The 14,293-nt window shown below is 42.9% G+C and overlaps 1 protein-coding gene across 1 annotated transcript; it reads left to right on the top strand.

The window, feature by feature from the left end:
* The first annotated feature begins 1,722 nt into the window (after positions 1 to 1,722).
* On the top strand, positions 1,723 to 12,726 carry CD84 (CD84 molecule). The gene is made up of 8 exons (XM_045298373.1): positions 1,723 to 1,738; positions 3,725 to 4,066; positions 4,677 to 4,925; positions 5,312 to 5,416; positions 5,994 to 6,026; positions 7,459 to 7,556; positions 8,443 to 8,505; positions 12,212 to 12,726. Exons 1-8 carry the CDS (start codon positions 1,723 to 1,725, stop codon positions 12,275 to 12,277), a joined length of 972 nt encoding a protein of 323 aa, XP_045154308.1. The 3' UTR covers positions 12,278 to 12,726.
* The last annotated feature ends 1,567 nt before the right edge of the window (positions 12,727 to 14,293 follow it).

Genomic DNA, 14,293 nt, shown 5'->3' with positions numbered 1-14,293 from the left:
TTGGTTCTGTCTAAAAAGTATGGATAACTTTGCCTCCTGTATACTCCACCACATTCATGGATATATTTGTAGCAAAGATAAACACACATATACAAACATTCCTCTGCCCAATCTATATATATATATCATGAATATACTCCCACTCTACCTTCCACACCTGTTCAGCTTGCATGCCTTTCTTAGTGTCTACTCATAGATCACCACAATTGCAAGAACTGTGCATATAACAGCATTTGTCTCTGTTGCCTTTAATTCTGACAAACATCCCTGCACCCACCAGTTTACCAACCTGCCTCTTAATGTATTTTACCTTCCTCTTCACCCATGTTAACACCTGTCTACCTGCTACCCTATCACTCTCTCTCCCTTCCTTCCCCTCCCACTTCTGGTAACCATCAAAGTATGTTTCTTTTAGTGTGAAGCCTTTTTTGCCTTTTTATAATAGGAAACCACTCACTGCTAAGGCATCCTTTCCGCTTTGAATTTGAACAGTAAGACAGTAGCAACCCAGTTTAATAAAGTCGTGTGGCACTTTTTAATACCTTGTTCTTGGTTTCAGAATTGTTTTAATCTATTGAAATCCCTTTCATGATGCATTTAAGAAGAGACCATCTGTGTAATTAACTGTCAATGTGGCTACAAGTGCATAGGGAAAACTTGTCTTATCTTATTATTTCAACCGAAAACTTACACAGCACATCTACCAAACCTACCATTGGGGCTACATAGCTGCACTAATTACTAAGAAATGTTTATCTTCAACAAGTTGCCCAACACTTCCTTTGGGCTGGTGAGAAACCTCACCAGAATTGCAAATTCATGGAGGCATGTCCTGTCTGTCTCTTCAAACTTCTCTAGATAGCATGTAGCACTCATTTCTGGACTTTTGGCTATGTAAATGTAAAGCAAGAGAGTGGCCATTGGGAGCTGGACTTGACTTCCAAAGGCCTTAAGAGACCTGAGGGATCTGGAACCAGTGGGAGCTACATAATTTATGGAGCCCAGTGCAAAAGGAAGGAGCCCTGGTGGTGCAGTGGATAAGGATTGGGCTGCTAACTGCAAGATCAGCAGTTAGAAGCCACCAGCTGCTCCATGGGAGAAAGACAGTGCTTTCTACTCCCATAAAGAGCTGCAATCTCAGAAACCCACAGAGGTAGTTCTACCTTGCCCTGTAGGGTTGCTATGCATCAACATTGATTCAATGGCAGTGAGGTTTCTTGTTTGTTTGGCGGGGGAGTTCTGAGTATAGGGCCTTGTGTTTGCACATGTCACATGTCTGGAAAGCAGCCTTACCTGGGGTGTATGGGGGTTCAGTTCAGTCTGGGGCAAAGCAGGCACCTTTCTACCAGACTACATCAGCCCAGTGTAGCAGTTTCTCTGGGAAGAACTGATGTTCAAGGACTGTATTTTAATAAATTATCATTCCTGGACCCAAAAGGCAATGTTTCAGTTGTCCTTCTAGTCCCCTAGTATTTTGTTCCTATCACTGTTACCAAATAGTATTTATCACATCATATTATCTTTTGCCAGTATATACATCTTTCTAATACTTTAGGTTGTGAACTACTCAGAGCTGTAGCCATTTCCTATGAATCCCCATGTCTCTAACACAGAATTGGCCCATAAATGGCACTTTATATGCTGGAGAAATATGAAGCTTTCTACTCCCATAAAGATTTATAGTCTCAAAAAACCTATAGGGGCAGTTGACTCTGTCCCACAATGTCCCACAATGTCAGTATGCGTCAGAATGGACTCAATTCAGCGAGTTCCGCTTGGGCTCTGGCATTCTGTTTGTGGATGAGCATCTCTGCTGCTGTTGTTGGATGTCATTGGGTCAGTTTGATGCATAGCAACCTGACGTGCAACAAAACAAAACACTGCCCACCCAGCACCAGCCTCACAATCGCTCACATGCTTGGGTCCATTGTTGTAGCAACTGTGTTAATTCATCCCCTTAGGGAATTCCTCTTCACGGCCCCTCCACTTTACCAAGCGCGGGACTCCTCCGGGGACTGGTCTCTCCTGAAACCATGTCCAAAATATATAAGAGAAACTTTTTCCATCTTTGCTTCTGAGAGGCACTCTGGCCATACTTCTTCCAAGAAAGATGTGGCTGTCCTTTTGGAAGACCACGGAATGTTCAATATTCTTTGCCAACGCCATAATTCTGTCTCAGTCTTCCTTATCAATGCCCAACTTGCACATGCACAGGAGGTGATTGACAAGACCATGGCTTGGGTTGGGTTCACCTGAGTCCTCAAATTAACATCTGTGCTTTTCAATACTTTAAAGAGATCTTGTGCAGTTTGATCTCTTGACTGCTGGTGTCCCTGGTCACCTTCGAAAATCAATTGTTGCTACTCGAACCAACTACCACTGATGAGAGATAAATACATTTTGGGGGTGACACTAATTGGCACCAGAAGTAAACAGGTGTCATCTTCTCCATCAGAGCCCTGGTGGCTGGCCAAGTGGTCACCAGTTGGACTGTGAACCTCAAGATCAGCAGTTCAAAACCACCAGCTGTTCTGAGCGAAAAACAGGGTTTTCTACTCCCATAAAGAGTGACAGTCTAAGAGAGCCACGGGACCAATTCTACCCTGTCCTTTACGGTTGCTGAGAGTCAGCATTGACTCAATGGCAGTTAGTCGGGTGTTTGAGTTCATCTCCAGCCTTACAGCGTCCTTCTAAATCCTTCTATTGACAGAATCTAAAAGGGTCACAATTGAGTAGGAGATATCTCGTTTAGGCTCAATTTGCTCTTTTTCTAGTTTCTCAAATTATAAAGTTAGGTTATTAATTTCATCCCTTTTTAATGTAAGCATTTACTGCTATAAACTTCCTTCTGAGCCCTGCCTTTTCTGTATCCCGAAGCTCTCAGTGTCATGCTTCATTTTCTTTTGACTCACTGTGTGCTAGGATTTCCCTTTCTTCCTTGACCTCCTGGCTGTTTAATAATGTGTTGTTCAACTCCCATGTATGAGTGTATTTTTCCGTTTTCCTCCTTCTCCTGAGATGGTGGGGTACATATTGCATATTTGATGGTGTCCCACAGACTTCTCAGACTCTGAGTACTTTTATTCATTCTTTTTCTTTATGCTTCTTCAATTGAATCATTTCAGGGGCCTTCTTTTCAACCTCAGATGGTTCCCAGGAATGGGAAAGGAAGGGAGGCGAGGGGAAGTTATCAGCTCAGGGTAAACAGGTGTGAGCTTGGGGGAACAGAAAGATCACATCCAATAGGAGGGAGATTGGTTAAAAAAAAATTATGGAAACAAGGCAAGACATTGGGAAGTGTGATAAGTTGTTTAATACAAAAATTATGACCTGTGCTGTAAACCCTCACCTAATTCACAATAAAGAGTTTTGTTTTGTTTTTTAAGCCATTTTATCTTGGGCCTCAGGGAAATGTGTGCCTTTGACTCTCAAATCCCTTGCAGTTCTCACAGTTTAAAAATCTAGATAAATATGTTTTTAGTAAAATGGATCTCTTGAAATTCCCTGACAAAATTATTTTTTTTCATGAGACTCCATCAGAAAAATTAGTCATCACAACATATTAAACATTCTTCACAACATATTAAACATACCTCCCAAACAGGTATTCTTAAGAAATCAGATGAGCCAGGCAGGTGGCAGCTCAGAGAGACTCTGAGTGGGCAGAGGGGAGACTCTATAAGCTAACAATCAGATTTCCACTCTTTCCTATTTGTGTTCTCAGGGCCGGAAGTAGCTGGAAGAGACACAGGCACGCTGATGGTGAATGGGATTCTGGGAGAGTCAGTTACTCTCCCCGTCGACATTCCAGAGTCACAGAAAGTTATGAACATCGCTTGGATTTCCAAATCATCGGTTGCGGTTGTACAGCCAGGAGAGTCAGGAAGCGCACCTAGAGTTACCGTGACCCATAAAAATTATTTTAACAGACTACACGTCGTAAATCAGAGCTACAGTCTGGTGATCAGCAGTCTGAGGATGGCAGATTCAGGGTTCTACCAAGCCGACATAAATATACTCTCCAATGACTTTACCATAACCAAGAACTACACCCTGCAAGTCTACCGTGAGTTGTGGAAAGCAGAGGGCTTGCTGTGTATTAGACTCTGCAAATTTGCTACCTAAACAGCACCTGTAGTTATAACAGTTTAAGTCCCTAGGTCTTCTTACAATCATCCACATTGATAAAAAGTATATGATATTAGTTTACATTCTGCTAGTTTCTAGCTATGTAATCTTTCTTCAGCTACTTGTCCTTGGGCCATAGTTCATTTTTCTGTGAAATGGGAATAACCATACTTACTTCACAGAGTTATTATGAAATCATTCTGCTATCTTTGTATTCCCTTTACTTCATGTAAAACAAAAGACCAAACCCCAGGGAAGCTCTTCTTGGATCAAGGCTGTGTCCTGAGTAAAGGTGTAAGCATCTCACTCTAATCCTGCCTCATTAACATACCAAATATAATTTAATCTTCATTAACATAACCTAATTCTCATTAACACGGAGCTTAGTATTCATAACACGTCATGCAAGGGAAGATAATGTTATCAAATTCCAAAATGGAAGACCACCACTCAATACTAGGAACCATGGCCCAGACAAGTTGATACTCATTTTGAGAGGACACAATTCAACCTATGACACCACTTGTTTGTGTGTTTTCCCTTCCTAGGTCGGCTGGAGAAGCCAAAAATTACACAGAGTTTAATGATTCATATGAATAGCTCCTGTAATGTCACACTGACCTGCTCTGTAGAGAAGGAAGAAAAAGATGTGACATACAGATGGAGTCCCCTGGGAGAAGGTAATATCCTTAGAATCTTCCAGACCCCTGAGGACCAAGAGTTGACTTACACTTGTACAGTCTGGAACCCTGTCAGCAACAACTCTGGCTCCATCGCTGCTCAGCATCTATGTGCAGGTACTCAGCTTTGCTCAACTCTCCTAGAGCTTTCAAAATCACCCTGTAGAGCTGCAAGGCCTAACTTGGTCCTCATGCTCTAGGAGCGTGTATCTCTTCAGGCCAGGACTGTTCCCTTAAGGTATCTCCACCCACTGAAAAAGAACCCAAAGCCTTCTGAGAAAAAACAGGCATTGCAAGGTGTTCAAAGACAACTCCAGTGTGGCCCTCTAGTTTAGAGTTACTAATCCTGGCTTTTAATAGCAGGAGTAAAGTTTCCCTAGAAGTTTTGGCACTCCCCAAGAAAGAACCCAATCGGGATGGTGCCTCTGAATGAGGCTAATCATGCCCAATCTTTGGGGTCTCTTTCCTAGGAAGTCGAGACTCACTGAATCTTCTATTTGCAGACATCACAAATAATCACCACACTGGGTTGCTGAGCGGACTGATTGTGCTCTTTCTCGTTATCATTCCACCAGTGCTTTTGTGCTATTTGTACAAGAGAAGACAAGGTAGGATTTTACCGGAAGGTAAAATATGGAAATGTCCCTTCTTTCTTCCTGGAACTAAATTCCTGTGTCCAAGAGGATGTCCTTTGTTCCTTTTGCAACCCCGACCCACCACCTCCCTGTCTCTCACAATGACATGACATTCCCCTGCATGGCCTCCAGAATCCATTCCTAAGATCACCCAAGTAGTGGGCTCAGAACATGAGTTCTAGTTTCTTCCTGTCGTTAGCCAGTTGTGCCTCACTAAACAAGCATCTTACCTCTCTGGCACAATGTCCCCACAGGTGAAATGATGCTTGGACTAAACAGTCTCCAACATGACATTCTACTCTAATCTGTTTTTTTCAGTATGATCCCTGGAGAATCAACGAGGGACATGTACTAATGTTTCATTCCATGGTTTTAACTCGATCCCTCAAAATACCTGATCTTGGACCCTGGAGGGGCTCATTACGCCCTCCTATTCCTCCTACTCCTCTATCACTCTTTCTTTTCCACAATCACAAAAATAAACAAGGATGAACTGAGGCTGTATCCCTGCTTCCAGCTTCCTGACTCTCCTTTGCATCTGATTCCTCAGGTCCCTGCTTGAAGACCTTGAAGGAGAGCTCAGGTGAGGCCTTGACTCAAAGTTACCTGGATAACAATTGAGAGGAATTGGGGTTCACGGCATAATGGTTAAGGCTAAAAGCATGTGTCTTGCACTTCAGCCTGGGGTGAATGTATGAACTCTTAGCCCAGTTATTTTATCACTGTAAATCTCAGTTTTCTCATTTGTAAAATAAGCACACTAATAAGGCTGCCTACATATTAATGAGTCAATTCAATCCAGTAGAATTATACTTACAAAATAATGTATTTGGTGCCTACTGCATATATAGTACTCAATAAATACTAACTACTATGCAATTGAAGGGTCTGAGGCTAGTACTTGCCTTCTAGAGGTCTGGTGCTTGTGACCTTATGATAGGGAAAAACGCAGTCTCATCAGGCCAGGGGTGATCTGTGGGATGCTTCAGAAGGCATCTGTCCTCCATCCCTGATAGTTTCCGGAAGTGAAAGGAGGGCTATTTTTGGCATCTACAAATTTGATAGAGAGCATACAGTCGGGATCACTGGCCAAGTCTGGAACTAGGGTAGGTATAGGACCAGACACTGAAACATTGAAGCCCTGTGCCTCAGCTCAATGGGTTTGCTATTTGTACAAGTGTTAAGGTGCCCTAGAATAAAATGGCCCCAAATTCTGGCATCCAATTTCAAGTTGACCCTAACTTGTAAGGTTCATACCTAGGGGGAAACAAATGCTTAGATAAATGCCTCTACCAGACTATCAATTCTTAGAAATAGAGACCTATCCTACCTGTTCACTTCTCTGGAACCTCACACAGAGATTGCTTCACAGAAGGAGCTTAGTCTATGCTTATTGACTTTGGGAATCAAGCAAGCAAGCAATAAATGCTTGTGGAGCCTCCACTATGAGCTCAGCTTTGAGAAAGCAATGGTAAGATGTGAACCAGCAGACTCTAGCACCGTTCATATGCTAAATTCAGTGGGATACCACTTGGTGGATAAGCTGCCTCAGATGGCAGACATAGGGCAGGGGAGGGATTCTCTTGAACCTAATCTGGACTCTAAAATAGAAGAGAATTCTCACTGAGCTCTGAATGAGGCTTGCCCCTGATATCTCCTATTTCACCTACAATTTCAAGGGAGAGACAGCAGAGGATCCGGCATCTGACTCACGAGTGCAAAGGCCCCTGGATGAGGGCACTAAGCAGACAGGGAGTGGTTGCACACCTCAGTCCAGATAAGGTCCAAGTCTGCTTATGTTACATCGGGTGGGTACCTGGAAGGAGGCAAGTACAGACTAGTAGATCAAGAGATATGAGAAAGAGTTCAGGATTCAGAGTCAAGAAACCTCAGTTGTTATTGATGACTTACCGTCTTTATTTTTTCATCTTTGAAAGAAATCATTAGAACAGGTGGTCTCTAAAAAGTCATCCACTTTCCGATAATGTAGTTGTGTGCTTTTTTTTGTGGCACAGATACCTTTTCCAATAAAATAGTGTATGAACCCATCACGGCTCAAAGAAATACCCAGCTAGCAGAAACTAGAGTCTATGATGAAGTCTCCATGCCCAAGGTGAGCTGTTGCTACTCATGGACCACCACCATCTGTGCCCCCAAAGCAGGGAGTCATGGACAACCACTGCCCTCTGCTTCCTGTGGCTCCAACAGCTGCCTGCACCAAGAATCTGGAGGGACCAACCAAGAGAGAATTATCACTGTCAGGGAATGCGGCCCCAAGCCTCTCTATTAGATCAAGAATAGGGATGAGGTTCTGACCCTACCACGAGATGAAAGTCAGGACCAGGATTGGAGTAGCTTCTATAGGAACCAGACAGCAAGGGAGCCTTGGAGTGAGATGAGGCCACTGATGGTTATGTGGTCATTGATAACATTACCAGGTTACTAAGGGCTCTCTGGGGACATACAGCTGACAGAGGCCCTCTTGAACATGACTTCCGAATCTGACAGCAGCAGCAACTGATCCCAAGTAACGGTCCTGTACTCCTTCCTCCCATTTTCCTTTCACCTGCCTGCTTCTCCCTACCTCCAACTTACATCAGGCCACTAGGATGCCCTCCTCCCCCTGTTCCCCCACCAGCCTGTGCCTCATAAATAATGAAGGAGAAAGCTGAAGTCTTCCCAGTTGACCTAGCACAGTGCTAGGGCTGCTAGAGTACCTGGGTCCATAGAACCCATAGGAAAGCTAGGATCTTTTGAGCAAGACTCACTGTGCACTCCTCTTGGGATTTTTGCCTGAAGGGTTAGCCTAGCCCTTGCTCACTCTGTCTCCACCTGATCTTAATCCTCTCCAACAGCACTGGATGGAACCAGAGCTGAAGTCAGCAGAGAAGGATGCCCAGTAAAAGTGGTGGCAGGGATGGGTGATGTAAGAGTGATAAGCGGGGCTCATTGGATTTTATCTAGGCACACTCACTCCAGGGGAAATGGGTGTTTCACAGGTGCTTCCCTCTAAAGAAGAGCCAAAGAACACGGTTTACTCCATCGTACAGTTCACTGATAAGGTAAGTTTGGTTGGGGAGGGGGGGAGTTCCTTACAGATGTTTCATCCATTGTAGTTAATCTGTCCATCCCTTGGAATTTTCTATCTCTCAAGAGTAACTGTCTTGATCTTTGGCTTATGAGTAATGTCATCCATGCACAGAGCCCAGCGTCCTAGATCCATGACCATCCATAAATTGGCATGCTGCAGATGCTGATCCCTCCCTTCAAATACAGGAACCCTGATAACTGAAATACAGAATGAAAAAGTCATTTTGCATGATGCTCAGGGCCACTGTTGGTCAGAGTGTGAGAACTAGAAAACTCTAGGCAAACATGCCCCATACCACGTTCATGAATTAACAGATGAAACATAGGCTGGACTTCATTTCCCATTAGCTCCATCAGCTGCTCTTTCATAGCGACCCAGTGGCACTCACAATTCTCTCTGTTTCCATGGTCATCTCTGGAATATTCAAAAAGAGAGTGTAACTCAACTCTGCCGTAAGACTTTACATCTGGTAATGTGTCATCACTATCAGAGGGACCTCCCTTCTGCTACAGTTAAAAGGGTACCTTGGGGCTCTCAGCAAATCAAACATTTTACAAATGCTTCTTTTTTTTTTTTTCAACTTTTCACTTAGCCATGAGCCTTTATTCAACATGAAGGAGAATAACATGCAGGGGGTGGGAATAGCTACAGGAATAGTTGTAGTCAGTGCTATATTGCCTTGTTTGCATCATTACAATATTGTCACAAGGCAATTTAATGCTTTTGCAGAACTAGACTTCCATACCAAAATGGAGAAAAGAGAAAAATGAGGTGGGTAAGTCAGGTGAGGAACCTAATTGGCCAATTTTGAAGTTATTACTTTTCTCTGTAGCCGACCTCTACCATCTCAAACATTAGCGATCTCATTATCTAACGACTGTTTATAATTGTAAACTCATTGAAAAACCCGATGCTGTTGTATTCATTTTTGCATTTAAAAATTTGGTATATGGGAATGTGAAATGTAGAGACTCATAGGAAGGATAAACCACAAACTTGTAGAACTAATCAAAATAATGTATCTAAAACTCTTGTTCTAGCTAATGATTCTTACTTCAAATACATTTGTCACTGAGAGATCATTAGTATATGTTTTTTTATATAGTAACATTTTTTAGTCTACTCTTTTTCTAATTAACATATCATGAGCAAATTTACATACCAATAAATGCATGTACTAATTTCAACTAACATGTAAAGGATTCATTAACATTTTACTCTGCAAATTTCCCTTTGTTGTTTCTCCATGGATTTTTTGGTAACATTTGATATTTTAGAACACAATAATGAAGACTATCAAATGATATTGTTATCTTGAGTCCTATTGCATTGTTACATTGACCAATGAACTAAACCTACATTTTTTAATAGGTAAGTTCTCAGACAGAAAGTTAATTATGAAAGACACATTTTAACTCAGAAGTTTGAGGGAAAGGGGGAAATAATGGTAATAAATGAACAGTGAGAAGAAACATGGAGACACTGAAGTGGGTTGCAAATGGGTCCGTGAATAAGAACTCTGAGCTGATACTACATGGCAATAATGAGGACATCTGGGACTGGACAACGAGGGAGATGACACTTCTTTTGAACTGGGATTTGAAACATACAAGGGGTTACCCCACCAAACCGGAATCACACTGGGAGGAATGGAGCTTTCACATGCATTGTTCCCACTGGGTGAGCATCCAGCAACTCACTCTGAGTTAGTGCACCCAGTGACATCACCTAGGAAGGTTCTCTCTGGTCACAGTGAATTTTTTTCGTAAAAGCAGTTTCACTCAAACCTTGTTTTGGGGGATGGCGTTTTAAGAGAACAGCGTGCAGCTATGAAGTTTGTTTCCTACTTGGGAAAAATGCTGCAAAAACTTGTGATGTTGGAAACAGCTTACAAGGACAGCGCAATGGGAAAGACTCAAGTGTATGAGTGGTTTTCTTGTTTCAAAAAGGTGAAATGTCAATTGATGACAAACCTCGTTCTGGACATTCATCAACTTCCCGAACAGATGACACTGTCGACTTGTAGTGCATTTGGAGTTTGTTCCACCAGGTCAGACTGTTAATGTAAGGTGACCAGATTTAAAGCAGGATACCATTGATGGGGGGGGGGGTGTCTTGATTAAAAATTTGGCCTATATGGACCAAATAGACAGTTCCCTAGCTTGTCGTGCATTCTTTCCAAAAATCGGGACTGTTCCGCCAAAAGCGGGACATCTGGTTACCTTATTTAATGAAGCTTTTTATTTAGAGGTTCTGAAAAGATTGCATAACGGTGTGCCAAAAAAGGCCTGATTTGTGGCAGACTGGGGACTGGTTTTGCCACTACGACAATGCATCTGCTCATGCAGCCATCTCAGTGCAGTAGATTTTTGGCAAAAAACAGCATGCCTCTCTTGTCCCACACACCTGACTCACCTGACCTCGCTCCATGCGACTTCTTTTTATTTGCACGAATGAAGAGGGACATGAAAGGACAGTGATTTGATGATGTAGAAGAGGTGAAGAAACAAATGAGGGAGGTGCTGTCAGCCATCCAAACAGATGAGTTTGAAAAATGTTGCCAAGAATGGAATCACAGATTTGAGAAAGTGTATTAAGTGTAATGGAGAGTACCTGGAAGGTGATAAGGTTGTTTTGTAAAATAAAAAATTTTTTAAAGATGTAAATACATAGCTTTGGGGAAAAAAATCCAGTGTTTTGGGGTACCCCCTCATAGTTGCATTTGAACCTAAAAATCAACCAAATGCCCTGGAGAACAAAACAGAAAGAACGTTTGCTTTCTCGGTGATCAGGGAGGAAAGGAGAGAGAAGAGAGGAGAGGAGAAAAGAAGGAGTGAGGGGCCAGGTGCCCAGCTTGTTTGCCCAGCATCTGAAAGAAAGGAAGGAGTAACCTCCTTTACCTAAAAGGGCGGTTTTCATTAGGGGGATCTGGATAGAAACCTTTCTAAATAAATCGTGACATCAAGTAAAATGGCTATTTTTTAATGGCTATTATTAAACAGCCTGTATTAAATCCCAAGACTCCTTAAGCCAGTGGGGAAATTATTTGTCGCACTCCATGATCAATGAACATATAATTACTGGTGACTCACCATCGTGTATAGGCAAAAGTGAAGTTCTAGGGGTACAGAAGGAATGAGGGCTCACCCAGGAACAAAGAAGCCAGGCAACTTGAACCTGGATTTTGCCTTGAGCCTATATTCCAATCCAGGGCCAAATTATTCTCTATCCCACCCTATTTCCTCCTGCTTTTCTTTTCTTTTTTTTTCTTTTTAAAATCATTTGATTGGGGACTCATACAACTCTTATCACAATCCATACATATGTCCACTACGTCAAGCACATTTGTTGCCCTCATAATTCTCAAAACATTTTCTTTCTACTTCAACCATTGGTATCAGCTTCTCATTTTTCCCCTCCCTCACTGCACCCCCTCCCTCATGAAACCTTGATCATTTATAAATTATTATTTTGTCATGTGCTTCTCTTTTCTAGTTGATTGCCCAAGGGTTCCCAAGTCAGGTGCATGGAGCAGAGGTGTGGGAATCAGCTATTCCAGATCTCCCCAGTGGCATCCCCTGTGCCAATTGCCTACCTCTCCTGGGAACCTTGTAGGCCTGGAATTCCCCAGAAGCACCTTTCAGTAAACATGTCCTCACATCCCCTCTTGTGCACAGATGGAGAAAACCAGCACATGTGGCAGCAAACCTCTTGGGACTTCAAGCTACGAAACTGTGATCTAGACTGCAGGCAACATTCTTTCTCCAAAAACTGAACTACAGTCACCTCTACTGGCCAGGACCAGACTCTGATCAGATCTTACCAAGGCACTGCAAACCTTCACATGCTGTGGGGTACCAGCCCCTACAATTGAGTGGGTCCAGGGGCGGTTGTGTGATTGAGGGGCAGGTAAAATTGAAGAGCTAGCAGACAAAATAAAGCACGAAGTGCTCCCCTCCAGGACCGCCATGACTTCAAGAGCCAAGTCCTCACAGAGAGAATGTACTTCCAAGCAAAGCTTATATACGTACACTCTAGGGGCGTGTAAGCCCCCGAATTACAGGTCGCTACATACATAACAGGAAGGGGTTGTACAATAGACTCATGTGTAACAGAAGGGGGCTGATCTAGGGGTATGCACGCAATAGGAAGGGAGGCACTAGAGGCACACATGCGACGGGAAAGCACGAAGGGAACAAGATGGGCAGACTTTGGAATCAAGAGGGCAGCCTAACTTTGGTCCTCAGAGCTGGCTGGACCTTAGGTGTCTTTGAGCTCTCCTTCAGGGGCATAACCCATTATCCTTATCAGAAGAGAGTCAGTCCTACTCAGGGTGGGACAGATAATAGGGTGTGGTTGCCTTAGATGGCTGACAACCTTCAGACAGATGACTTTCAACAGTGACCATGTGTTTGTGAACAGCACCTTAGATTAGGCATTATTAGGGAGGGACATTGTGGGGAATAAATTTTACGTAGGAGAAGGTGAGGGGGATGCAACTCCAACCCATGAACATGAAGGTGCCCACCAGGGGAGCCCTGGCCTCCCAGACTCCTTAATGTATGAATGTTGAGTTTGCCCAAATACTCTCTTCCCGACCTTCATTCTCCCACAATTCCCCCTTTGGTTTCATGTATTAAATTCAAAAGGGCTACAGAAGCAACCTGGCCACTTTCTATACATTGAAAGATTTGATTGCCGAGGCAAAATTAATGACAATAAGTAATACGGCCATACCAAAGCTTAAGCTATGGGAAATGGTTTGAATCCAGGCTCTGGGGGTTGAGCTTTCCAAACCTGATCCACCAATTGTTTAATTGTGCCAACACAAAGGAATTGAAAATCTAAATGTATTGAAAGACTGCCTTTAGCTGTCTGATATCTGGGGGGATGTTCCCTTTACCTAAGCTATCAGAGAGACTTTGATCATTTCTTTTTTCTAGCTGATTGACACCTATTGAGATGTTTCCCTTAAGTTCCTTACCAATGGTTTATCATTAAATCCCAATCCTGTAAGGTTACATACATTATATGGATAAGGGGCTACATAAAATCTACAACATTCTAATCCAATTTAGCACCAAATGATTTGAAAGTCCATAATCTGATTTTCTAGTAAATGAACAACCTGTTGTAGCAATTTTTTTTTTTGCATTTTTGCATGAAAATGTTCAGTTAGGACAGAGTCCTGGAATGTCTCTTTGGCAATGTGAGCAATGCCAAAAATGATTATGAGTATCAGGATGGTAGCAATTGCCATTCTCACGAATCTGCGAGGTCTTCTACCTGGGTCACTTCAGCAATCAGAAGCAAGGTTTTTGGGTTGTCTCCCCATTCTCCATGTCACGCTGTCAGCTGCACCTTCCTTCCTTGGCCTGGGCTGAACTTTTCCAAGGAAGAATCCATTTACTGCTCCTTTTCCTGAAAAGACACAAAACAAATAGTGCCTCCCAAGGGCGGTCAGCAAACCCAGATCCCAGACGTCACTGCTGCCTTTCCACCAGGTCTCCTCCAGATCGGCTTTCTCTGTAGGGGTAGAAATGTGATTATCTGCCCCCTAATGTTAGAAGCTTTGGCAGAAAGAAAACGTTTTGAGTTAATAAAGCTAAATGAAACTTGTCACGTACAGAATCATCTTTTGTCTCCCTCTTCTGTTTTAATAATTGAGAACTTAGAGTGCTGTGTGGCCGTTCTACAAGGGCCTGGCCTTGAGAATTGTAAGGGATGCTGGTTCCATGATCAATATTCCAGTCTTGACC

Source organism: Echinops telfairi, unplaced genomic scaffold (genome assembly GCF_000313985.2).
Source record: "Echinops telfairi isolate 266 unplaced genomic scaffold, ASM31398v2 ScPeMD7_7425;HRSCAF=8463, whole genome shotgun sequence".
In the NCBI taxonomy this organism is placed as follows: domain Eukaryota; kingdom Metazoa; phylum Chordata; class Mammalia; order Afrosoricida; family Tenrecidae; genus Echinops; species Echinops telfairi.
This window is presented reverse-complemented; position numbering and strand designations above follow the sequence as displayed.